Source organism: Corvus moneduloides, chromosome 19 (genome assembly GCF_009650955.1).
Source record: "Corvus moneduloides isolate bCorMon1 chromosome 19, bCorMon1.pri, whole genome shotgun sequence".
Lineage (NCBI taxonomy): Eukaryota > Metazoa > Chordata > Aves > Passeriformes > Corvidae > Corvus > Corvus moneduloides.
Window position 1 is genome coordinate 11,903,122 of NC_045494.1, and position 25,543 is coordinate 11,928,664.

At 56.2% G+C, this 25,543-nt stretch overlaps 2 protein-coding genes across 3 annotated transcripts; both read left to right on the top strand.

Moving 5' to 3' along the window:
• Positions 1-6,136: 6,136 nt before the first annotated feature.
• LOC116453595 (cytochrome P450 2C5-like) lies at positions 6,137-11,183 on the top strand. Of its 2 annotated transcripts, none has more exons than XM_032129219.1 (10): positions 6,137-6,233; positions 6,533-6,717; positions 7,075-7,237; positions 7,566-7,715; positions 8,334-8,494; positions 8,643-8,819; positions 8,919-9,060; positions 9,455-9,642; positions 10,325-10,466; positions 10,617-11,183. In XM_032129219.1, exons 1-10 carry the CDS (start codon positions 6,152-6,154, stop codon positions 10,808-10,810), a joined length of 1,584 nt encoding a protein of 527 aa, XP_031985110.1. In that variant the 5' UTR covers positions 6,137-6,151; the 3' UTR covers positions 10,811-11,183. The 2 variants fall into 2 exon arrangements, with proteins under 2 accessions (XP_031985110.1, XP_031985111.1); XM_032129220.1 differs by having other exon boundaries at positions 6,155-6,233; positions 6,528-6,717.
• Positions 11,184-13,778: 2,595 nt separating this feature from the next.
• Positions 13,779-22,554, top strand: LOC116453602 (F-box/WD repeat-containing protein 10-like). The gene is made up of 11 exons (XM_032129228.1): positions 13,779-14,020; positions 14,114-14,241; positions 15,183-15,311; positions 15,796-15,908; positions 16,303-16,506; positions 16,774-16,895; positions 17,400-17,548; positions 18,410-18,552; positions 19,345-19,503; positions 20,371-20,585; positions 21,504-22,554. The coding sequence occupies exons 1-11, from the start codon at positions 13,927-13,929 to the stop codon at positions 22,343-22,345; spliced, it is 2,298 nt and encodes a 765-aa protein (XP_031985119.1). The 5' UTR covers positions 13,779-13,926; the 3' UTR covers positions 22,346-22,554.
• The last annotated feature ends 2,989 nt before the right edge of the window (positions 22,555-25,543 follow it).

Consider the following 25,543-nt stretch of genomic DNA (forward strand, 5'->3'; position numbering starts at 1 on the left):
GTTGCTCCCCTGCCCAGGGCGCTGAGCCCCCAAAGGGCAGCTCTCCCCGCTCGGGTTTGAAGAGCACTCGATTGATTTAATTGCTCTGGAGCTCCTTGGTGCGGAATAAACAGAATCTACTGATCCTCCTGAGGATGTGAGACCTGCTTAGGGAACGCCCCCGTGACGCTCCCTGAGGGCAGCTGCGTCTTCCCCACCCCGGTTTCCCTGTCCTGGATCTGGACCCGACCCTCGGGGACGCGGTCCCACACAGGCAGGGCTGTGGGTGGCCACTGTTTGCCACGGGCAGGAGAAGCACCAGGGCGTTCCCCGCCCTGGACTGGGAGTTCTGACCGGACATCCCGCGGCTCCCAGCCCTTCTCCACCTGTCCGTGTTTCACCCCGCCAGAGCGGGGTCAGGAGAGCCGCGGCCGCTGTCGGATCCCGCAAAGCTTCTGCTCCTCCGCAGCCCCGCAGCCCTTGTCCTGTCTTCCCATCTGAAAAATGGACTGGAAAGGTGCCCCGGGATTTTACAGCCTCTTTTAGGAGCGACTAAGGGGATTTTCCAGAAGCCAGCAGTTCCCATGGGTTGTCCATCATCCTCCCTGAAAAAGACGATGGGATGTTGCTGCTGCTATTCCAGTCAGTCCAAACAAGCCCTGAAAGAGCCTTGCTCTGCCAGCTCCGGGATGATGCTCCCCGGTGTGAGAGGGCAAGGACTGAGGGGGAACATCCCTGTTTCGGGGCTCACGTTGGGCTGGTGGGGGGCCTTGGCTGCTGGGCGCTGTCTGGGCTGGGGACGCTGGGATCATCAGCCAGGGGACTCCAGAGCCTCTCTGCCACTGAATTCAGCCGCTGCCTCAGGGGGCTGGGATCGGGTACCACGGGCTCTCTGATGGAGGGGAAGGGGGTTGAGTTCCCTGGCTGGGCTGGGATGCACCAGGAGCAATCCCAGCAACAGCTCCAGCTCCGCTCAGCTCAATCCAGCGGGATGGGGGTGAGGGATCGGGGCTCCTGCTGCAGGAACCCAAAGCCTCTGCTGATGCCCAGTGTGGGGTCTTTCCCCGGGACGGCGCCCAGGGGGCCTTTTCCTCCCTGTGATGCTGCTGCTGCACCACAGCCCACAGCCTCTCTCAGGATCTGGGGATGTTTTACAGCCAGGCAGCTCCTGGCATCTCCCCTGGCATCAGCTGGTGCAGGCTCAGCACTTCCTCTCCCCGTTTTTCCATTCTAAATTGCACCATTACTGCAGGATGGAAAAAGCAGATATTTTATGTGGTGTCTGGGGGTGGAGATAGGGAATTTTGGCTCTTTTGAAGAGGGACAGGGAGCTTCACGGCGCAGAGCTGAGCTCCCACCATGCGATCTTTGAGATGGTGCCAGCAAAAGGCTCCTTCCACAGGCACAGAAAGGGTGACACTCATGGACAACACCATGAAAACCCCTGTAGGACACAGTAACGGTGCCCAGCTCCTCCTGGCCCAGAGGCAGCTCCAAACACCCTGTCAGGGTGGATTCTCTTTGCCTTCACCAGCGCAGTGGTGCCAATAAGGTCACTCTGAGCGCCGGCTGCCGCTGGCTCTAATCCTGCCTCCTTCACACGGTGACAGGGCCGTCCCTCCCCTCCACCCCCAGGGTCTCGGGGCCGTTGAACCTCCAAGATCTGATGGCGTCGGCCCAGATGGGTCAAAGCCAATTACCGTCAGAGCAGCCCATTTCAGTGCAAACCACTGACAGAGCGGCGCTGACGGGAGCCTGGCGCTGGCCCCGCCGGCCCCACCCGCAGGTGCAGCGCAGGCTCCTCCTGACCCACATCCCGCCCTCCTGCCCCCGCCTGCTCCCCAGACACGCCACCAGCCGATGTCACATCCACCCTGCCTCTCCTCGGGCTGTGATGGGCACCGTGGGGTGAAGGCAGCAGGAGCCACAGCCCTGCTGTGCTGCTGACAACCCGGGAGCACCGGAGGTGCTCTCCCGGGAGAAGGGAGCTCCTGGCCTTCCCACAGGCTGATAAATTCCCTGCGAGAGGGCTTTAATCGCATTTCCCTGTTTGCTGTTCCAGGAGGCAGAGATAATGAAGGGCGGGCTGGAAGCAGCGTCTGTGCAATCCCTGCAGCAGGAAAACAGCGGGAAAGGGAGAAGGGAGCAGCGGGGGCAGCCGGGAGCTGGTGCCACCCCTTATCCCTGGGCTGGTGGGGTCAAGTGACCTCCACCAAAGCCCTGCTCTGTCCTGGCTGAGCTGTGCTGGAGCACGAGCCTTCAACCTCTGCAGGATCCCATCCCATCCCATCCCATCCCATCCCATCCCATCCCATCCCATCCCCCATTCCCAAGCCCCAGGAGGCACCAGGCTCTGCACTCGGTGCGTCAGTCCCTGTGCAATGTCAATAACCCTTGGGGCATTGACCAGGAGCGAATTCCCGGGAAGCAGGGCTCGCCGCCCGGGGCCTGCAGCCCCCTCTGCTCCCCTCTCCCGACTGGAATTGGCCGCTGTGCCTGCCACGGGGCTGTGCCGCCGGCAAGAGCAGCCCTGCTCCACCTGCCATCTGTCACCTGGCCCGGCGGTGCCCGTGCCAGCGGGTGACATATGGCACCGGAGCTGCCCCTTTTGGCCGGGACAGCGCTGACGCTGCTGCTCGGGGCTGTGCCCGCGGCTCCCGCGGAGGGTCCGGCTCCCTCCCGCTCCCGCTCCGCAGGGATCCCTCCCTGCCTCACAGAGCCCAGGCGTTAAATCCTCCGGGAGAGGGGACCTGGCGATGTGGAGGAGGGGCAGAGGCGGCCAGAGCCTCTCGTCCCCGGCGCAAAGCCCTAAGGGTCGGTGGTAGGGACGCACAAGGCGCACCGAGTCCCGCTCTGCTCTTCGGGGGCTCCAAGCCAAAATCCCAGAGCTGGCACCAATTACAGAAATGCAGAGGAAGGTGTTGCACTTCCAGCTGGAAGTTCTCCAGCGGAGGAACTCCCGATCCCCGGGGAACGTGACCCATGGGCAGGGACACGGTGCCGGTGCCAGGTCACCAGCCTGGCACGGGCCGGGCGCCTCTGTCCCGGAGCTGCTCGGGAGGGTGTGAGCACCACCCTCCACTGTGTCGAGGGCTGCTTTCTCCTCTCACTGGAATGAACACATTTCAATGAGGTTTATTGATGTGATAGATACACAAACGGGGAGCAGAGGAGCGCCGTGTCTCGGGTAAGGACGTGGGGTGTTTGCAAGGCAGCAGAGAAGGGAGGGGTTTTTTCTCCTCTCCGTAATTATTGCAGGAAGGGGAACAGCAGGACAGGAAGGTTTCAGGGCAGTGCAGCTGTTCTAAGAAATCCCATGTGTTTCACATCCTTTGGATGATTTTCCCCATAGCTCCCTGACATCCTGCTGGGATCCACCTCAGCACCAGGGAAAAGGGAGCATGGCAAGGCTCCACTCACTCTCCACGAGCACAGTGCAAGATTCGCCCTCTCCAGACATTGCTCGGGAACAGAGCCACATTTATGGAGAAGTCCTGTGAGGAGGGAGGGTTGAGGGAGAGCTGCAGGCTCCTTTCCTGGACCGATGGAATTGCACCCATAATCCAGACCCACCACAAAACCCCTGCTGCAGCCAGCCTTGCTCTCCAGGGAATTACAGGACGGGTAAATGAATGAATGCTGGGTAATTAAGCAATTAATTACTGCAGGCTCTATGGGCAGTGCCTGGTGCGGCTGCAAACCCCGAGAGCCACCCCTCACTCCTCACACTCAACACCCCTCGGATGGGCAGCAGGGAAAGCAGAGGGGGATTGGAAATTAAAATGCCATTGGAAAGTTTCACCAGCTCATCGTCATTTGTCACCCCAGACGCGGCGCTGATGATTCCCTGTGCTGCTGCTGGATTTCCATCGCTGTGGTTCCCTGCTCTGGTGCACAGAGAGGCAGCAGGGCTGTGCCTGCAGAGCAGGACCCGCTCCACTGGCGCATTCCCAAGCGTTATCGGATCTCTGGGATCCGGCTGTCCTCACACCGGGGCCCAGCGACCTCGGGGCATCCTGCCCTGGATGTGCATGGCTCTGGAGCGGGATGGATCCCGCAGGCACTGCAGCCAGAGCCGGCCTTCCTCTGCCTTCTGTGCAGACTCTGATTAACGGGCAGAGCGTCTGGCTCTCATTTTCCAGCCACGGAAGGATCCAAATGAAGGCTGGCAGTCCCCGATTAACCATTGCCCTTCCCACGGCTGTTCCCAATGCCGGGATTGTGCTCTGTTCCGCTTTGCCATCCCTGTACAGATCACCTGCTGCTGCTGCTCCATTACAATTAAAACCAGAGTACACCAAAAGCAGGTGTTTGATGACATTTATTGAGGCAAAGTGAGGATTGCTTCACCTTCCTCTTGAATTACGTCTTCCTGCTTGGGCAGAGCAGACACAGAACCACCCGGCTGCCTCTCACACCCACAGCAGGACACACCCCTGGTGTCCCACAGGGCTCCCAAAGACCTTTGAGATGTTTCATGAACCAGGAGAAATATGCTGGCACTGGGGAAAGCCTCGTGCTGCTCGTGGGATGAGCAGGCTTTGGAAAGCCTGGCCAGGCTGTCGGCTTGGTTTAGCTGGGATGTGGAGATGGATGAAGGAAGGGCCCAGTGCTGCTGTGCTGAGCCCCCCGAGGGTGCAGTGTTGGACCTGCAGGTACCAGAGCCCAGAGCCTTCTCGGTGCCCACACTGCCAGGGCTGTCACCAGGGCTGGGACCACAACACTCCTGTGGGGTCCATCTCCAGCCAGCACCCAGCACGGCTCCAGCACTCTGCCACCATGGCACTCTTGATGTCACACTGGTCTCTGTTCGCCCTGAGGTGGCCACTGTTTATCCCCTGCTGGCTTTTGGCTCCTCACTGGCCACCGAGGATGCCCTGTGTCCCACCAGGAGAAAGCCCTGGGACCATGCAAACCACACTTTATTGCAGGGACAAATCACACTGTGCCTGTCCCTCACCCCAGGGGTTGGTTAACAGTGCACACAACTGGATTTTCTGGAGGCAGCCCAGAGCAAACCCCAGAAACGACACCAGGGCTGTGACAGGGGCGTTGGCATCGTGCTGCCATGGCGCTCCCTCACCGCGAGCGGGGTGACAGTGATGACAAATGACAGTGGCCTTGTAATTACAGCCAGGCTCCGCTCAGCCAGTGCTGTTGCATTATTGAGAGCAACCAAAAATACTCCCAGCTCAGTCATTAACTGCTCTGGGCCTCACGGTGAGTGGCTGCCGGGGCTGCCTCGGCCTGGGCTGGCAGAGGGGAGAGGGGACAGACTGGAATGTACTGCAGAGGTGTTCACACGTCCTCCGTTCCATAGACTGAGGCCCTGGGGAAGCAGAGCACCTTGGAGGGTTCGGGATGCCCATGGGAAAGTGGCATTAGGATAACATTAATTGCCTTAGTGTCAGTGTCACCGCTGAGCTGAGCTGAAGCCAAGCAAGGGATCAGGGGAGCCCGTGGGTGTGGCTTTGCTCCATGCCCAAGGTTCGATCTGGAAATCAGCTGGAAAAATGGCTTGGATGGGAAGGGTGTGAGGAGGAGGGCAGGGAGCCTGGGTGGGCTCCCCAAAGCCTGGGGGAACCTCATCCCCTGGCTGCTCCAGGAGATGCTCTGCTCCAGGGGAGTGGTGCAGCGCAGGCTCCCCTCTGCCAGCACCACCGAATTCCCTCTGCTGAGGGGCTCCTTCCTCTGCAGGGACCAGCATGGACCCAAACCTCCTCCCTCTTCTCCTCCAGGAGGAATCCCATCCTTTTCTGGGAACCGGCCTGTGCCTGAACCTGAGCTGTGAGTGCTCTCAACCAGAGGTGTTGTGGCTGTGCCCGTGCCAGATGTGCTCGTGTGCAGCCAGATGTGTGGGTGCTCAGAGCAAGACACACATTGGAGGAGCCCAGGGAGGAGTTAACCCACACCTGAAACAACCACAGCACCTCGGGCTGATGTTCCTCCAAAGCCCAAGAGGAGCCCCAAAAGCTTTCCAAAAAAAGTGTTTTTTCGATTTTCTGATCCATTTTCCATCAGAAGGGAGTTTGATGGAACATTGTCACCCTGCTGGCGTGTGGCCAGGCACAGTGCCCCCCTTCCGAGCTATCTCTGTTTACCAGAACGTCCCTTCCTGGGTCACCGCCCCGGAGAGCAAGGCGACGACCAGCAGGGCAGTGACTGGAGGGACATGAAAGGCTTGGCCAGGACGGTGACAGTGACAGTGACATCTTCTTCCTCTGAGTGCCACCAGAAGGGAGCACCGAGCAAAGGTGACCGAGCAGTGCGGGAGGGGACAGTCACCATCTCCCCCAGCGCTCCCGCGGGGTCTCGCAGAGCTCCCGGTGCCCGGGCGGCCCCGAGGCCTCTGTCGCAGCACAGCGGGGACAAGAGTGCACCCGGCCGGGACCAACCAGCGCCTGTGTCCCCCGCCAGCCCGGAGCCCTCGTGCTCGGAAGGGCTGTGCCTGCCCCGGGCAGGGAAGGGCAGACACAGCAGGTTTGGGCTCCGCTCTTCTCTGCTCAGTTTCCTCCCTGGAATTTCCTCGTTCTTTCCCTGCTTGGCAGCGCAGTGAGGATGGATGCAGGATCGGCCGGGCTGCTCGTCACTCTCCTCCTCGTCCTCTCTGTCCTGTGGTTCCTGGTCTGGAGGAATGACAGGAAGAGGAGCCGGCTGCCTCCTGGCCCAGCCCCGTGGCCCATCCTGGGCAACCTGTGGCAGAAGGATGTCCTGCCCCTCTACAGGCACTACGAGAAGGTAAGGGACAAGCAGCAGTACTGGACCCATTCCCAGCCCCAGCTGGACAGATAGCGGGAATGTCCTGTGCCAAAATAAAAGGGGAATCCCACGGCTGACTCTTTTCCTGCCTTTCTTTTCTCTTCTTCCCTCCCTCATCTCTACCACAATTGCCTAAATCCTTCCTACTGGGAGCAGAATCAACCTTATAAAACCCCCAGGGACAGGGCTGGGAGTGGGATGAAGTTGCAGCTTTGAGGGAGGCACTTCCCCTCCCTGCTGGGCATCCACCAGTGCTGTGGGCTCGAGTCCCAGTTTGAAATGAAACAAAGGGACTGGTGTGGGACCCCGGCTCACAGAGCTCTCCGTCCCCCCCAGCTCAGCAGCACATACGGCCCCATCTTCACCGTGTGGCTGGGGCTGAAGCCAGTGGTGGTGCTCTGCGGGTACGAGGCGGTGAAGGACGCCCTGGTGGGACACTCCGAGGAGTTTGGGGGCAGACCTGAGATCCCACTCCTGATGCAGCTCTCCAAAGACTACGGTGAGTGCCTGGATCTCTCTGGGCGAGTAGATGGCCACTCCCGAGTCAAGGGAAGGGCTTGGCAGCCAAGACCTCACATGCCCCCTTCCCACTCTTCAAGACCTCTCAACTCCTAAGCCCCTTGTCCAAGGACTTTATTCATTCCAGTTAGGCAGTTCCAGCTTTGTTCTGAGTTGCTGTAGAGATCCTCATCTTTCATGGACATTGTGCTCACGTGCATCCTTCCCTGGCTTATTGCCCTGTTGCTCCTCAGCCCGGCTCCGAGCAGGGTCCCCATTCCTGGGAGCAGCAGGGTGGGCAGGGGCTGATCTCCACCGTGTCCCTCCAGGATTTGTGTCCAACAATGAGAAGAAGTGGCGGGAGCTGCGGAGGTTCACTCTCAGCACCCTGCGGGACTTCGGGATGGGGAAGAGCTCCATGTCCCAGAAGGTGCAGCAGGAGGCTCAGCACCTGGTGGAGGTGCTGGTGAGGCTCAAAGGTGACGTGGGTCCTGTCCTTGGTGGCCCTGTGGGAGGCAGAGGACACACGAGAGCCCCACAGGACACGTGTGGTCCCAGAGCTGTTAGCAGGGCCTGGTGTGGGTGATCCTTGCAGGGCAGGGCTGAGATCCAGCCCCATCCCACCCAGGAGCTGCAGGGATGTGCTACAGCCACGGCTGAAGGGCCGGGAGGGAGATCCTGCTCTGAACTGGTGCCACAAGCGAGGAACATTCCCTGCCAAAGGACCAGGAATAGGGAACTGAACTGCGCGGGCCTGGGAATGCACAGCAAGGACCCTGCCCTGGCGACTCGGGGTTCTCAGGATGATGTCCTCCTCTCCAACCAAACCCAGCTCCTGCCAGTGCCAACACATCTTCTGGGGCTTCCTGCAGCTGCCTCTGCTTCCCTCAGCCCAAGCTCTGGGAGGGGTTTAGGAGCAGGGAGGAGGATGGAGGAGGCCCACAGCTCAGGAGGGCTCTTTGCTGTGGCTGTCAGGCCCACAGATCAGCCAGGGCTCAATGCCAGGGGCTCAGAGCAGCAGGAAAGGCTGTTTTCTATCTTGAAGCAGAGAAATAACTGGTGACTTTTTGATGTTTTCTCACCTCGTGTGGCTGCAGGCAATGCCTTTGAGCCCATGATCATGTTCAGATACGCAGTTTCCAACGTGATCTGCTCCGTGGTCTTCGGAAACCGCTACAGCTACGCTGACGTGGCTTTCCTGGAGCTGCTCAATGCCATTGGGAACTACATCAGCTTCTTCCTGTCCCCTGTGGCCAAGGTGGGAGCCTGGTGTGCTCAGCACCCTCTGTTTGCTGCCCTTGGGGGCTGAGGATGCTCCCTGGCTTTGATGGGACAGCACGGCTGTGAGGGCAGGGCTGGGAGGCTCTGTCAGGACCCTGAGCCCTGCTGTGCCCCTCCCTTCCCAGGTGTACAACACCTTTCCCAGCATCATGCACCACCTCCCGGGGCCTCACAAGAAGGTCCTGGCCGACTGCCAGAAGCTGAAGGACCACATCCGAGAGAAGGTGCAGTACCACCAGCTGACCCTGGACTCCAGCTGCCCCCGGGACTACATCGACTGTTTCCTGATGAAAGCAGAGAAGGTAGCGGGGCTGTGAGGGGGGGCTGCCCTCCAGCCTGGCTGCAGCCTGGAATATCACCCAGACAACGCTGAATCCCTCCCCACCACCCCATCCTTGCAGGAGAAGGGCAGCCCAGAGAACATGTACAGCCAAGAAGACCTGATCATGTCAGTGTTCAACCTCTTTGGCGCCGGGACGGTGACAACCAGCAACACCCTGGTGTTCTTCCTGCTGATGCTGGCCAAGCACCCCCACATCCAAGGTATGGCAGCAGAACACAGCTGCTCTGTGCCTGAGGAGGTCACGGGGCAGGGAGTCCCAGCCCTGGAAGGTCCCGTTTTGGGGCAGACCAAAATCACCCTGTGGGGTCACCCAAGGTTGGGAGCCGTTGGACACAGGTTCCCACAGGTCAGGGGGATCCGGGTGCTTCTCCCTGTGCTCCATCCCTGCCCGTGCAGATGGCCCTGCACCGGCCTCTGGGAGATGCTCTGAGCTTGCCTGATCCAGGGAGGGATGAGGACAGAGACTGTTTCGGATTAGGCCAGGTTGCTCCCCCTCCAGCACATCCCCGTGTTTAGCATGAGCGCCCAAGGAGGCCAGGAAGAAACTCTGGGGAGGTTGCACAGCAGGCACCCAGCCCCCCCTGCTGTCCCCAGCTAAGGTCCAGCAGGAGATCGATGCCGTGGTGGGCACCGGCCGTGCCCCGTGCACAGAGGACAAGCTGCGGATGCCCTACACCAACGCCGTGATCCACGAGCTGCAGCGCTTCCACAAGACCCGCATCGAGAACTTCCCGCGCATGACGACGCAGGATGTCCTGTTCAGGGGCTACACCATCCCCAAGGTACACAGGGTGGCCCCGGAGCCTCTGCCCCCAAGGGAGAGGTGGCAGCAGGGCTTGAGTGAGATTTGCCTTTGTCCCTGCACTGTTTGTGCACATCTGAAGGCCCCACATCTTTCCCAATCCTCGGAGGCAGTGACCTTGCAGAGCGAAGCAGGGGCAGGTGAATGTCACTGCCCGTCCTGCCCTGCCCCCCGTGTCCCTTCCTTGCCCATCCTGGCAAACAGCTCTTCCCACCACAGGCTGCGGGGCTGGAGCAGGAGCCCACCCTGGTGTAGGGCCAGGCCAGCCTCCCTCGGCAGATCTGGGGACAGCCACTCCTCCTGGTGTGACCATGAGCATTGTGTGCAAAGCCCATGCCGAGGGAACATCTCCTGCCTTTGGATTTGGGGCAGTGAGAGGGGTTTGAACAGAAATCCATGGGAATCACTCAGTAATTTGTGTCTCATGAGCCGCACAGAGACTGGCAGGACCTTGGGGACAGCAGAGCCCCACGTTAGTTGTCCCTGTGGCACAGAGCCATCATTCCAGGCTGCCTCCCCATGGAACCTGGTTGGCCATTGGGGTGCACACCCAGCTCCCCCGTGCCCCCCGGATGCTCCCCCCTGACTAAGCCCACCCGGCAGAGCCCACGGCATGGTACTGATGTCCCTCCTCACGTCCCTGCCCCACCCCTCTCCCGCAGAGCACTCCTGTTATTCCGGTATTTTCCTCTGTGCATTCGGATGCAACCCAGTGGGAGAACCCCAAAAAAGTGGACCCAGGACACTTCTTGGATGAGAAGGGCGAGTTCAGGAAGCGCGAGGCCTTCATGGCATTCTCAGCAGGTCAGTGCTGCCCCGCCCTGCCAGCTCCGTGCCCAGGAGTGCCAGCTCAAACACCCAGCGGCACCACAGAGCCACCCTCACCACGGGCTGTCTGCTCACGCTCCTGTGCCTTCGTTCCCCGTGGGAGTCACCCCCTCTCTCTGTGCCCAGGGAAGCGGATGTGCCCAGGGGAGGCTCTGGCCCGCATCGAGCTCTTCCTTTTCCTCACCACGCTGCTGCAGAGCTTCACCTTCCAGCTGGCCACGGAGCACAAGGAGATGGATTTGTTCTCCCTATGGCTCGAGATAGAGAGGAGAGCGATCCCGGGCAAGTTCTTTGCTATTCCACGCTCAGTGTCCTCCTAAGCAGGGAGAGCGGGACAAGGAAAGGCTCCTCCAGGTGCCTCCATCCCGACCCCAGAGCGAGCCCTGTGGCCATGAGAGCACAGCCACAGCCACCACACTTTGAGCTTGGAGTTTCTCCTCTGAGAACTGTCAGGCGCCTCTGCCACCAGCTCCATGAGCAACCTGCTCCCAACCCTTCCCTCCACATCCCAGGAAAACGAGGAGGGCAGCACTGCTTTTCCTCGTCCCTCCCCACCCGTGCTGTTTGAGCTCCTCATGGCAGGGCTGCCTGGGGCTCCTGGGCTGGGCAGGGGCTCCCTCCATTTGGTGACAGATTCAGAGAGCTCTGCAATAAAATAACCATCAGAACGGGATGCTGGTGTTTATAAGGACACTCGTGGTGCCTCTTGCCTCCAGTTCTTCCCAGTGCAAACCTCTCAGACACAGGATTTCAGCTCCAGGTGTCTTTCCCAGAACAGCTTGAGCCAGGAAATCACCCGGCTTGTTTTAGCTGATTTTCCCCTGTGTCTTCAAATGACTCTTACACGCCTCAGGAATTCCTTGCTTGTTTGCAAACACTGATCCCACTCTGAGCCTGGGGAGGGCTCCCAGGCGGGCAGAGCCACCTGAGCCCCAGCAGCAGCTGAATGATTCAGCTGGAAAAGGAGCACAAGTTCCCAAGGAAAGGGCTGAGGAGCAGCACAGAGGGGCTATGGCTCAGGAGGGCTGAGTGGGGAGTAGAAGAGATTAAAAAAATCAAAGGATGGTTCGGGTTGGAAGGCACCTTAAAGATCAGCCAGTTCCACTTCCTGCCACTATCCCAGGGTGCTCCAAACCCTGTCCAACCTGGCCCTGGACACTGCCAGGGATGCCACAGCTGCTCTGGGCACCCTGTGCCAGGGCCTCCCCACCCTCACAGGGAGGAATTTCTTCCCAATATCCCATCTAACCCTGCCCTGTGGCAGTTCAAAGTCATTCCCCTTTGATCTGTCACTCCATCCCTTGTCCCAAGTCCCTCTCAGCTCTCAGGAACAGAAATCTGTTCTCTTCAGGTATTGGAAAGGGCTCTAAGGTCTCCCTGGAGTCTCTTCTTCTCCAGGTTGAACAATTCCAATTCTCTCACCTTTCAGAAGGTGTCTCAGTGCTGGGCTGTGCTTCTCTGACTCCTTCACGTCAGTATTTAACTCCAGAAAGTGCCCTCAGGTGCCAGTTCAGCTCCTGTGCAGCTGCTGGAGTCATTCTGGGGGTCCTGAGGGGAGCTGGCAGGGTGGGATGTGCTCCCACCCTCCTGTTCCCCCTGCCTGGGGATGAGGGTGGCTGCAAGGGCTGTTGTGTCAGCAGTGGGGCTTGGGGTCTCTATGAAGCCTGGGACTTCAGGGCACGGGGGAAATTTGGGTTCTCAGAGCTGGTTTTGGTGGGGTTTGCCTTGCTCCTGCAAACACGGAGAGGGGGACAGCAGGGACTCTGTCCTGGGGGAGGTGGCTATGCCCTGTGGGAGGTAGGTGAGATCAAGGACCTGGTGAATCCCCTGCCTCGTCCCAGTTGATGGATGAACCAGCCTTTACCCTGATGCTCAGTGCATTTGTGACCTTTAGATGACTGAATCAGCTCTTTTCTCAACGTGGGGAAGCGCAGGCAGGCAGAGCCACCTGCCAAAAACGTGTGTGACCGAAGCCTTTGCACAATCTCGACCCAAATGCCTGCATCACAGTGTGCCCGTGATGTGGGTGACCTCTGGGTTCCCGTGTCTAAAACCAAACACCGGTGTCCAAAGGCCACTCGTGCTCCCGCTTCCCGCACCCGTTTGGGCCACTGCCCAGCCCAGCTGTGCTCGGGGCTTCCATGGTGCCCTGCCCTGACTGCGGCTCCCCATCCTGGAAGGGCTGCTGACATCGCCCGGATATCCCCCGGCATCCCTCGGCATCCCGACATCGCCCCCATTAAACCGACATCCTCCATCACCCTGGCATCCCCCGGCATCCCGACATCCCCCATTCCCCGACATCCCCCATCCCCCTGACATCCCCCATCACCCTGACATCCCCCGGCATCCCGACATCCCCCATCCCCCGACATCCCCCATCCCCCGACATCCCCCATCCCCCGACATCCCCCATCCCCCTGACATCCCCCATCACCCTGACATCCCCCATCTCCCGACATCCCCCATCCCCCGACATCCCCCATCCCCCTGACATCCCCCATCACCCTGACATCCCCCGGCATCCCGACATCCCCCATCCCCCGACATCCCCCATCCCCCGACATCCCCCATTCCCCGACATCCCCCATCACCCTGACATCCCCCATCACCCTGACATCCCCCATCTCCCGGACATCCCCCGGCGCCGCCTGCTGAGGGGCTGTGCCCGCGGCTGCGCGGCTCTTAGCAGCATTAGGGCGGCGGTTGGAGATTACGGTAACTGTCGCCGGGCAGCCCCGAGGCGGTGGCGGTGGCGGTGGCGGGGAGCCCCGGGCAGGTGAGCGGGTCCCTTCCTTTCCTTCTGCAATGTCACAGCTCCAGTCGTACTTCTGCTGATGAAAATGCAGTGGCTAAAGGAAGAGCAGGTTTCCCCCTGTTCTCAGTGAAACGGTGCCACCTCCCTGGCATGAGCGGCTCTGCTGTGCCCCCTTGGAGCCTGGGGCTGTCGCCTTCCCGTGCTGGTGACTGCTGGAGGTGGAAGGTGCAAAGTACAGAGCACACCGTTGTACTGCGTCCCCACCAAGCCCCCCCGCGGTGTCCCGTGGCTCTCTGACCCCCTGATGTTTCCATAAGTGAGGAGCCCTCGCCAATCTCCAGGGCAGGGCTGAGGGGAAGAGATGTCCCCCTGTCCCTCAGCCGCGCTGGTGTGAGCTGTCCTGCAGCCCAGGAGCATTCCCAGCATTGTCCCGTCACTCGCACGGTGCCAAAGTGATGAGCGGAAGAGTCAAAGACCACCCAGCTCTTTCAGGGCGTTGCTGACAACGATGCTGTCCATGGCACCAAAACTCCGGCACTTCCCAGACTGCAAATTCCGTTTTCCAGGTGGCCAGGCACCAGAACGTGCTTTTGGCCCCAAAGCACCGAGAGCCCTGCCCAGGAGGGTCCTGATGCAGGGGACAGCTCACCTACGTCCTTAGCTGATTCAGATGCCACCATGGTTCCCGCGTCTCTCCAGTCACGCTCCAGTGACAGCCAGTCCAAGGATTTCACTCGTTTCCTGCCACTCCAGCTGTCCATGTCCATCCTGGGTAAAGCTGCTCTGATTTCCAGGGGTGGTTTCTCCTAAGGGTAAGGAGTGGTCTCCAGTGGGGATTAGCCAATCTGTCCCTTTAACTTCCCAGGGCTTTTGGATCCAAAATCCCTGGATGCCTGTTCTGCTGTGAATAGTCACTGGGAATTCCTGGTCAGGCAGGTCCAGGAGGACAAGGAGTGTCGGAGCACAGTGCAGAAGGACCTCCTGCAGTTGCAGGTGGGACACCTGGGCTCCTGCCACTATTATGCACTTTAAAAAGAGCGGGTTTTGGTACTGCCCAAGCTGCTACATGGAAATTCTTGTGCCAGAGGCTGCCCCCAAATCTGCCATGGCCCTTCTACCTCCAGCTGCAGAGCAAAGCCAGGTGACACTTCACATTGTCACAAGAAAGCACCAGAGAATGGCTTTTACTCTCCTTTAGAGAGCCTGTGACTCTAAAAATGGATCCAAACTTTCTCGTCACCAAGAAAGCAGAGTTTGGTCACAATGAAAATTTCTGGCAGCAGTGGAGACTGGGCAGAGCTACAACAGCTCCCGAGGCAGCTCAGGAATGAGCTCCATTTGCTCCACACGGGCCAAGGGAAATGCAAGGTCTGTGTGAGGAGCTGGGGGTGGTGGTTGGAACACAGGAACACAGAACTCCGGGGGGAGGCTTGTCCTGGCCAGCAGGACCTGCCACAGACCGAGCGAGGTGTGAAGGGGCATCCCCCAAGAGACAGTCTGGAGCCTCTGATGCTTTGGGTTGTGAAGGCAGCACAGAAACTCAGCTCTGTGCTGCCCTTCAAAAAAGGCTTCAGGGAAGATTTCACAGGCTCAAAATGAATCTTGAGTGTTGACCAAGGTGTTTTGAGAGCCTCTCATCTCAATGAGTTTGGATTCTGAATCAACTGAGTGCCTGCCAAAGACGAGATGAGCTCGAAATTTTGCTGCTTATTAAAAGCTTAAGATTAGAGTTTGGAAAAAATAATAAAAAGCAATTATTTTTCACCAGAAGTTAAACCTTAGATAGATGAAGTGCTAAATGTAAGCCAGGTCTCAACAACAAGCCAGTGTGTGCAGCTCAGCTTTGCAGGGAACCTCAGCACCCCATGGAGATGAGCAGCACCCCTGCGTGCCTGGGCTCTGCGGTAATTGTTGCCTCTATTGGTTTATTCCAGGAGTTGTGTCCTAGAAAAACCATTCCAAGCTATGCTAAAAGAGTCGATGTGCAAATTCCCCAGTTAAATGATGAGGGTGAGGTCATCGAAGTGAAGGACAAGGAGCAGAACAAGAGACGTAAATCGAAGGTTTGTTGGAGGCTGTTTGCCTTCCATGGATGCTGCAGTTCAGTGTTTGGGGAGGAAGGACTGGGCTCAGAAGACAGCACAGTGAATTTGGAGTTGCTTTGTGCTTCTCCTGCGTTTGGATTGCCCCATGGTGAGCGATTCAGGGCCAGGGCTTGCTCAGCACCTTCCCACGCGGGACGGAGTTCGGGAGGCACTCCCAAACTTCTGCCTCGTCCTCCTGTGCCCCAGTCACAGCACAGCCCTGGGGACAGGGGCCTTCCTCCCACGGAATAAAGGGTGCAGCTCTCAGGGCTTCCATTTATGCCACAGAACATGGCCTGGGAACAACCCCGGACTAAGCAGAGACTTGCTGCACTCTGGTTTTCCTTAGCAACACTCTGGGTCTGCCCTGGGCTCCTCACTAGAGCTGGTGTGCTCAATGCTATGGAATAATGCTGCATTCCTGCCTCCCTGAGTTACTTTTCCTTATTTCTCTTGCCATCAGACAGAGGATTTCGGTCTGCACACAGCCTATCAGGAAATGAAAACTCTCAAGGTCGAGCTGGAAGAGAGGAATGTCTTCTGTGGCTCCTACAAGATCCGTGTCCTCATGGAGCAGTGAGTAGAGTGCCCGACTGTGGGGCCAGCAGCAGCTTTAGGAAAGCTGCTCCATTCCCTGAGATCCTCCTGGATGGCTAGAGAAGGTTCCTCAGCATCAGCATTAAGAAATCTCAAATTTTAATAAAGATACCAAGATAAGCTGTTTTTAAAGGAATAAGGGTTAGTGATCCATGATGTATCCCAAGGGATATGGGGCTGGGAGGAGCCCTCGCCCCTCTGTGAGCCCACCCTGATACAAAGGGGGAAGTGCAGATTTAGGGACCCTGGTTGTGGTGCCCTGCAGAGGATCCACCACGGCAGTGTTGCCCACCCTGCTCAGTTAAACACAGGGAAATGCTGTCCCAGACCTTGCAGCCAGCTAAAGCTCACCCCAGCCACTGCTTCTCTCCAGATCAGACAGGACAAGGATAATCCATTACAGTGGTGGGGATTTGGTGGTCACTGCCTCTGCCAACAGAAAAGTGAGGCTGCTCCGTGTGCCAGGAGGGAAGGAAGTGCCTCTTCTGCTCCAAGGCCACGCTGGGCCCATCGGAGCTCTCTGCCTCTGTGAGGACAAAGGGCTCCTGGTCAGCACCAGCTTTGATCTCAACATCAGGTGAGCTGAGGCTGTGCCTGGGACACCCAAACCGTGGCAAACAGAGGGGAAAGGGTAGGATATGGGTAAAACTTAATGCTAAGCCTGACTTGATCATCCAATTTCTCTGACATCTTAGTGGAACAGCTCCTGACTTTAACCCAGCGTGTGTGAGAGAAGAGCTGGGCACATTAAATAGGAAATAACCACAAAGTCACAGAATGGTTTGGGTTGGAAGGAATCTTAAAGCTCATCTGGTTCCACGTCTCTTGGGTCGGTGCTCTGTAGGTACTGGAACATTCCCAGCGGAACCTGTGTGAGAACCTTCACTGGTCACTACGGGACCATCACCTGCCTGGATTCCCACGAGGAGCACTTTGTGTCAGGAGCTGGGGACGGGATGGTGAAAGGTGAGAGGCAGCTCCCGGCCAGAGGCAAACACGGGAGCATAAGGGCAGAGACCTGGAGTTGGAGTGAGTGGGACACAGGCATGGGGATGCAAGGAAGGGTGAAAAGCAGAGTCTGTTTCCACGAGAGCCTAAGCTGGGGACACATGCACACACACAGTCTCTGATTGTGTCAGGACCTAAATTCTCATTATTTCTGCTTTTATTCAGAATTAATGGCTATGAGGCTGCAATGCCAGCCCAACTCTTGGGCAAGTGGTATTAACTTTCAGCTTTGCCAGATGTTTCCTTATAGAATAAAGGTGAAAAAGATGTGCCTTTTTTGGACTTTGCATTTAAATTTTTTTCCATACAATTATGCTTTTTAAGCCAACACTCAGCTCCTCACAGAGCTGCAGGTACAAGGTGTGACTGTAATCCAGTAGTATTTTTTAATTCGTGTTGTACTCCCAACACTCGTCATTGGGGCAGATGTATTTTTAATTCTCCTCCCTTTTTCCCCAACAGTGTGGAGCCTGAAGAGTGGGAAATGTGTCAGGACTCTGATGCACAACAGCCCTGTGTGGGCAGTGAGGATGGACGGGACCCACGTGGTCAGTGGGGGCCACCAAGGGCTGGTGAAGGTCTGGAGTGCTGAGACAGGGGCTTTGATCAAGGTGAGTTTCCTCTGAAGTGGATGATTCTGTGCTAAATGGTCAAAACTCTCTGCTGGTTCATCACAGTGTTTCACTTTTGCCAAAGACTTTCTAAAAAAGAAAACAATCCCCCCGAACAACCCTCAAATCAGTCTAAACCAATAAAGAAAACTGCAGATAATTAAAAAACTGACTTGCAACCAGCTGTTGATTTTAAGGCAGGGTATGATTTGCTTCACCCCCATCACTGCTCGCTCTCTTTAGATTTGTTCATCTCTGCTCCCATAGAAACCTTCCAAACCTGGGGAGATGATGGAAGAGCTTCATTAACCTGGGGCTGGAGGCACCAGGGGTCAGCCCCAAATGGGAAACTCGCTCTCAGAAGCAGCTTCTGGAGCTGAAGCAGCTGGGCAGCTGTGGGAGCATTGAGAGTCTGTGAATTCCCTGAGCAGGTGTCCAGAATCGGTGCCAGTCCACACCTGGGAGAGGAGTGAAGCCCTTTACCTGCAGAGAAACTGAGAGATGGCCCAGATATCTCAGAGATCCCAGCTCCAGCTGAGCCCCTTCCCCTACAGCCAGGACAGCCCCTCTCTGCCCTCCAGGGACAACATTCCAGAGACCACAGAGGTCTCGGCGGAGTAACATCTCTTTATCACACGTAATAAGGATGGAAAAGGGATGTTAATTCCATGCCAGGAGCTCAGCAGCAGCACCAAGCCCAGAACACTTCAGTGACTGTAACACAAACACAGTGATCCATAGGGTGCACAGTAACACCCTATAAAACACTATCAGCCTGGTGTCCTGGATGCCATAAGACACCTCAGACCCATTTACACTCAGATTACTGAGAGCGTTGCACCTTTTTCTGTTCCTTTGCAGACGTTAGAGAGGCACCAAGGCCCAGTTCTCTGCTTGTCCTTTGACCAGTGGCACCTCGTCACAGGGAGCAGCGATGGATATGCCCTGGGATGGAGCATGTTGGGAAAACTTAGGAGATGCCTGATAGCTTTCTTCCATCCCAAGTAGGAATCAGATGTGTTTCAAGTTGTATTCAACAGTGGACTGAATCTGTAAAAAAAATGTGCCCCTTACAGGAGCAGAAAATGCTTTAATTATCAGTTTTAGGATTTGAAATATCCCCACTTCCACCAGTCTTTGTCTCAAAGGCTCTGTCAGGCACCACGTGGTCACAAGCAGCATTTTCAGTTTAGACCTGGAACCACCTGAAATGCAAACCCACAACACTTTATCACAAACAGGGATGACCAAAGAGTGCACAGTCCAATGTTCCAAGGATCCCCCCTGAGTGCCCCAGGGTGTCACATCACCTGGGCAGCAATAGAGGTGGCCCAGTTTCATGCTGACCAACTGTGTGTTATGCTGTTCTCTCAAACTTTAATTGTATCTACAACTGTGAAAACTGGAGAATCGTATGGTTTGCATTGATTTTCCTGGACATAAAACTGAAACTCCAAGTGCAGCAGATGGCCATGGCCATATGGTTGCTATGGGGAGCATGGAATCACAGAATCCCAGAACGGTTTGGGTTGGAAGGGACTTTATGATCACCTCATTCCAACCCCCTGCCATGGGCAGGGACACCGTCCAGTGGAAGGATGCACTGGGCTGTTGCTTTGGACGTGGAGTGATCTGAGACTTCTCTGTCAGGCCTTTGGAATGTCCTGATCTACTCCTCAGCACAAGCTGTGGCTCAGCCAGAGCTCTGCTCCTCCTCCAGGCCAAAAGGGCTCGCTGACCATTTCTCCTTGTGAAAGCACCATGGAAGTGCCAACCCTCACCTGATGTGTTTTCAGGGAAGTCCTGTCCCTGGAGTTCCTGTACCTCAGAGTCATCAGTGGCTGTGCTGATGGACACATTCGGATATTCAACTTCCTGACTGGAACCTGCCTCAGAGTGTTGGAGCCCACCAGCAGCGGGGACCCCCTGTCTTCTCTCTGTGTTGCAGGAAACAGGTTGGTGACAAGAGCTGCCAGCAGGCTCTGACCCAAATTTGGTAGATTACACTGAAATTAAGGAACTGTGTGTTTTTCCTTCTCACAAATAACTTTTAAAGGGCTCTACTACTTACTAACTACTTCAATAATCCGGTTTAGCTCACAATGGCTGAAGAGTTCTCCTTAATCTCTTGAGCAATGTATAATTTCCTGTTTCTCTACAGCTGAAGATACAGACCCAACTGTAAAGATGAATTCAGAAGCTTTTAGGAGGTTGGAGAATCAAGCCAATACCTGACAGTGCCTCTGCCTGCTCCCTGACCTACAGCCTCTTTATAAAGGCCAATAATGAGAAATCCTCCCGGCTTCATTCACTTGTGCACCTCTAACTAAAGGTGGCTCCACTGGAAGCAATGGGTAAAACACTGCTGTGTGTTCAAGGCTGGGTTGGCCACACTAAAACACAGCAGTAAATGGGCAGCTATGAAGAAATTAACTCCAGCCCAACCACACCCAACAATAGCACAGCACTCCAATCCACATTTAAATGCCCCTGATAATATGGCATTTGCAGTTAGGTGCTTCCCTCCTTTAGCACTGCACTGATCTTGCTCTGTTCGCTGCCGGCAATTTTCATCCTAATTATTTTAAAATTAATTTTGCGCTGGAGCTGAATGAAAAGAGCCCCAGAGAGCTCACACAGAGCACGAGTCAAAATGTGCAGTGTCTGATTGATGGGGTTAATTGCTGCCGCTCCTTCAAGGAGAGATGATTCTCTCGGATCCGTTTGAGCCTCGGGGCTTTGTGTTGCACAGGAGCCCCTCAGGCAGGACCTGCCGTGTCCATGATTCCTGTGCTTTTATGGCTCTTCTCTCCCTTCTCCAGGATGGTGACCAACTCCCCCAGCAGAGTGGTGCTGCTGCAGTTCGAGGATGTGGTGTGGGACTATTCCCTACCCGCTGACAGAGAGGTGGCGAAGGACAAGAAGTCCCGGAGAGGGAAGCGCCAGGGTGCCAGCGCAGAGCAGCGACGAGCTCAGGAGCCTCAGGACAGGTCCCCGGGGTCTCGCCAGCCATCAAAGAGCCGTGGAAGACCCAAAAGTATCACACTGAGCCTCTGCTTTTCTGGCTTTTCTAAACTGAGCTACAAACCAAGCACCCACTGCCTTCAGCCCAGCCCATAATTCGTTCTCTCTGCTGTTGTCGAGAGCAGATGTGCTGTTCCATTTCAATGGTTCAGTCATTTTCTAGGCTTCTGTGAAACCTTTCTGCCTTTTTACAAGGGTTTGGTGTCAATTCAACACATTTTTCAAGACAGGCACTGTCATTTTCCAACTGAGTAAGAGAGAAATCAGTAGTAGTATTCATATTCACACAGCTGGCGGGCTTGGAAACACGCTGCTGATTCAGGGCTTGAATTATTCATTAGAAACACCCGAGAAAGTGAGAGAACACCTACACTCAGGATCTGCCATCGCCGGGAAAGGCGACTGCACAGAACCAGGCACCTTTTCAATTGTAACACAGTGATGTGATTTTGTTTTAAGCCAGAGCTATTCAATTCAGTTTGATGACAAATCCTCCAGCTCCACAATCAAACTGAGTACTGCAGATAAACTGATGGGCCAAGGAAGGGTTCCTGCTTTTCGGGCCATCAGATGGCAGCTGATGCTCTGCTCCGTGAAAGACAGGACACAAGGGAAGGGCTGGAGCTGGGCCAGGGCAGGTTCAGGCTGGATCTCAGGGAAAGGTTCTTCCCCCCGAGGCTGCTGGGCACTGCCCAGGCTCCTCAGGGAATGGGCACGGCCCCGAGGCTGCCAGAGCTCCAGGAGTGTTTGGACACCGCTCCCAGGGACAGGGTGGGATGGTTGGGGTGTCTGTGCAGGGCCAGGGGATGCACTGGATGGTCCTTGTGGCTTCCTCCCAACTCAGTCTAATCTGTGGTTCTTTGATTCTATGATCTGCAGTGTGTGGGAAAGCCTCTCAACCCCAAATGTGTTGCTTTGTTTTTGGATACAGGTGGTGACGCCGAACAGGGCCCTGCTCCCCCTGCACCTGAGGAGGCAGAAGCCACTTTGCAGCCTGAGCTGCCCAAGAGAGACCCAAGCTGTCCAATGTCCCCTGACAAGTTCCTCTTAACAATCAGCACCCTGCAGAGCTCCTGCAAGCCAGCCCGAGTCAGCTCCAGCACTGAGCTCTCTGCAAAGGCCAGGGAAGCACAGCAACACCGCCCGAGGAAGGTGCCAATGTCCAAAACGCCCCTGCAGCACAAAGAGGAGCAGGCAGCCCAGCTCCAGCGTGCCAGGCTGCACAGTGATTCTCTGACCGTGACAAAAATCTCGACACCCTTTGAAACCAAAATGCTGCGGCTCAGGCTGCAGAACTCCTTGCACAGCCCCACTGTGAAATCCTCCATCCCTGCTCCCTGTGTTGTACGTCCCAAGTTTTGTGGCTCACTGCGAGAAAGGAAAACTCCCAGTGGCCATGGGAAAGATACTCCTGGCCCCAAAGATGGGGATCAGCTCATCGATCTCTGCACAGCTTCCTCGGAGCTGATCCAGCCAACACCTGGCACAGCTGCACAGATCAGAAATGAAGTTCCCAGGGGAATAAAGCCCCTAAGCTCCTGCCCCTATGGTTCCCGCAGGGACAGTGGGTTCAGGCTTCTGACAGCAGAGCAGGAGGTGCATGAGGCAGCTGAGGCAGCTCAGCATCAGGCACAGCAGGCAAAGCCCACGGAAGCTGAGGAAAGAGCCAGAAGGAAGGCCTGGCTAAGGAAAATTAAAGGCCTACCTGTGGATTCCTTTACTGGGGAGAGGAAAACACCTGCTCCAGAACTTGGGCATAACACATTTATCTGAGGTGATTCCTGAGTCCACAGCAGCCACAACCTGGGAACTCTGGTGTCCCGCCGAGTCTGCCATGTGGCTTGAAATATAAAATAAAGATGTATTCATTTATATATATTTAAGTATATTTAGTATATTTAAGTATACTCCCTGTGGTTTTAAGTGTAAAACACATCCCCACTATAAGTTTTCCCAAGAAATACTATTGGTATACTCAGCTGTTTCTCAAGGCACTGAATGGACTAAGCCCTCTCCTGGATTCAGCTCCCTAAACCTGCTCTCCTAACAGACATGGCACTGTCTGACACCAACACAGCTCAGCACGGGCTCAACCCTGTGAGAACAATAATAAAAACATCTTATGAGAGCTTTTGTGGATCGATTAGAGTGTAGAAGCTGAAGATGTGTGGACTGAAAGCTGAGTGTAGGCTGGGGGGATCAGTGGCACAAAGTCTGCTTGGAGGCCAGGAACTGGGGGTTGATCCTGGGTCTGATTTTGTTTATCATCATTAATTAATGCCCCGGACGATGGGCAGGGTGCCCCCAGATGCCACCAACCCCAGAGAGGTGCTGCCATCCAGAGGGACCTGACCAGGTTGGACACAAAGCTGACAGAGCCCCGGGGAAGTTCAGCAGGGGAAGCTCCAGTGCTGCCCTGGGGAGGAACAGCACCAGCCCCAGGACCTGTGGAAAGCAGCTTCAAACTTCATTTCTATGAAATGCAGAGTAGGGGAGGGGGTTCCCCATTTCTGTGGATAAATGCCTACATGACCTTGATTGTGGAAGGTTCCCTGTCCATGGCAGGGGGATGGAACTGGCTGATCCTTGAGGTTTCTTCCAACCCCAACCATTCTGTGATTTTGTGATTTCCAGTAATACTCAGGACTTAACAGGAAGACAAAAGCCCTTCTAGCTGTTCAGCTTTGAGTATCTGGGCTGGTGTACCAGAAATCTGTTGCATCAGAGGTTTGAGGGAGGCCAATCCTGCCCACAGTCACGCCGAGGGACTGTCAGCAGCAGTTCTGGTTTGAAATTAAAATCTCTGAAACTCTGACACATAGTGGGGCTGTGATTAGTGTTGGCTTGTTTAATTCAATGCCATCTTGGACTTGCAAACCCTGGCATGAAGCCAGTGAAAAATAACCCCAGGGCAGCTGGCAGCTGGCGAGGCCCGGCACATCTGTGCCACGGCACAGGGACGGTCGCTGCGAGGTGCCTGTGCCTGGCGAGAGGCACAAGGGGCAGGGGTTTCACATTCCACCACGGGACGGCAGCTTCTCCCAAGGAACGAGGACAAGCCCAGCCCCGCTGCGGCCACGGAACCTGTGCCACAACCCCCGGGGAAAACGTCTCCAAAGAAAGCCTGCTGGAAAAACATCACGGAAAGGCTGATTCCTTTTTGGCTATGATGAAGTGAGGAGGATCAGGGGGTTGTGTTCAGCCTGGAGTGGATAAATCAGCACCTCCCTGCAGCTGTGGGTGCTGAGGTACTTGGAAGGCGTGACAGGCAAAGGTGGTGGTGTGAGATCACCCGCAAGGGCAGGGCTGGAACAAGTCCTTCTGTGATCGGCTTCGGCTGAGCTCGGCAGAGGGAAAGCTGGGCGAGGGTGTTGGAGATGGCCTGGAAGGGAATTAACCTGTGGCAAAATGTCAGGCCTGGTATGTGAAGTCACAGATGTATCTGAGGGGAGGCTGTTTCTCATAGAATCACAGAATCCCAGACTGGTTTGGGTTGGAAGGGACCTCAAAGCCCATCCAGTGCCACCCCTGCCATGGCAGGGACACCTCCCACTGTCCCAGGCTGCTCCAAGGCCCAGTGTCCAGCCTGGCCTTGGGCACTGCCAGGGATCCAGGGGCAGCCACAGCTGCGCCGGGCACCCTGTGCCAGGGCCTGCCCACCCTCACAGGGAGGAATTCCTTCCTAGTATCCAGTCTACTCTCTGTCAGTTTTAGTGCTTTAATTATTCACCTTTGAACTAAACTGACCCATTCTGTGCACCTGGACTGAGGCATGTGACACAACCTGCAACAAACTGGGTCATGCAGGATGCAATGCACCCATGAGCACACAGAGCCAGGTGAGGGCTGGCACGAGAGTTTTGGTAGTTTTGGTGCAAGCAGGTGTCACTCAGGTTGTCCTTGCCCTCCCCAAAGTGTAGATATTCACCTGTTGTGATGCTACCATGTTGGTGTAATAAATGAATTGGTTTCAGGGTGTTGGTTATTACTGTTTAGATGAGATATAAAAGAGGGCAGTGGAGGGTGGAATAGATGGACATGTTAATTGAAGGGAAGTTGCGAGACTGTACGGGTGTAATGCTGGGATGTAACCCTGCATGGGGATATAACAAGGACCCAATGGGTTTAACAGAAGGAACTTTCTAGTCCATGGCTTCGTAGGGTACAAGGGATGAGGACGATGCCCTGGACTGGGACTGGAGAACGAGCCAAGCAATGAAGCGGAGTTGTTTGGAAATGACTGGTGAGGAATGCACGGAGGTACAGACCGACCAGCCAACAGGGAAGGCACCGATCAGCACGAGGATTGAGAAATGCACCAGTCCGGTGGCACCAGAGACTCTAAAAGCCACCAGGTGCTCTGCACCGCGTCCTCCTGCGGACCTTGGGCTCCAAGGGAGCGCCCAGTGGGTCTCACTGTCTTGGTGGTGGATTGTTTTATTCTGGCTTGTCGCGCGGAGCCTGGGCTTATCCTGGGTTCCCGCTCTCAGCAGGTAATAAATAAACGAGTTGGCTTTTCTTTTCAGAAGTCTCAGCCTCGTTTACAACACTGGTGTCACAGCAGTTCTGCCTGCACAGCTCAACAGGTGCCTCCGAACAGAATGTGCTTCATCCAAGTGCTGTTTATAGCTGAAGTGTCGCTATTCCAGCAGAAAGGCTGGATGCTTCACACAGTGAACAGAAAGGAGCAAGACACTACTAAAGAGCTGCAATAACCTCTTCTATAAATACCTCTCTTTATTAAAAACTAAACTGAGTTTTTACGTGGTACTGTATTTCTCAGCAACAGCCTGTGATGACCTGTGAAGCGGCTGGCGGGATTCCACCGGGGGCGGTCCGGGCTGGAAGCGGTCCGGGCTGGGAGCGGGCGGTGCCGGTTCGAGGCCCCGCTCCCCTCACGGCGCTTGGGCGGGAACGGGAACGGCCCCGGCCACGTCTCGCGCCCAGGGCCCGCCAAGCGCGCACGCGCGG

Bases quoted from the DNA above. Each gene is read 5' to 3' on its own strand.
- LOC116453595 (XM_032129219.1), top strand. From the start codon at position 6,152: ATGAAAGGCTTGGCCAGGACGGTGACAGTGACAGTGACATCTTCTTCC. The intron at 9,061-9,454 runs GTATGGCAGCAG...TGCTGTCCCCAG, and splicing joins CAAGCACCCCCACATCCAAG to CTAAGGTCCAGCAGGAGATC. The intron at 9,643-10,324 runs GTACACAGGGTG...CCTCTCCCGCAG, and splicing joins GGGGCTACACCATCCCCAAG to AGCACTCCTGTTATTCCGGT.
- LOC116453602 (XM_032129228.1), top strand. From the start codon at position 13,927: ATGGTTCCCGCGTCTCTCCAGTCACGCTCCAGTGACAGCCAGTCCAAG. The intron at 14,021-14,113 runs GTAAAGCTGCTC...TTAACTTCCCAG, and splicing joins GCTGTCCATGTCCATCCTGG to GGCTTTTGGATCCAAAATCC. The intron at 15,312-15,795 runs GTTTGTTGGAGG...TCTTGCCATCAG, and splicing joins ACAAGAGACGTAAATCGAAG to ACAGAGGATTTCGGTCTGCA.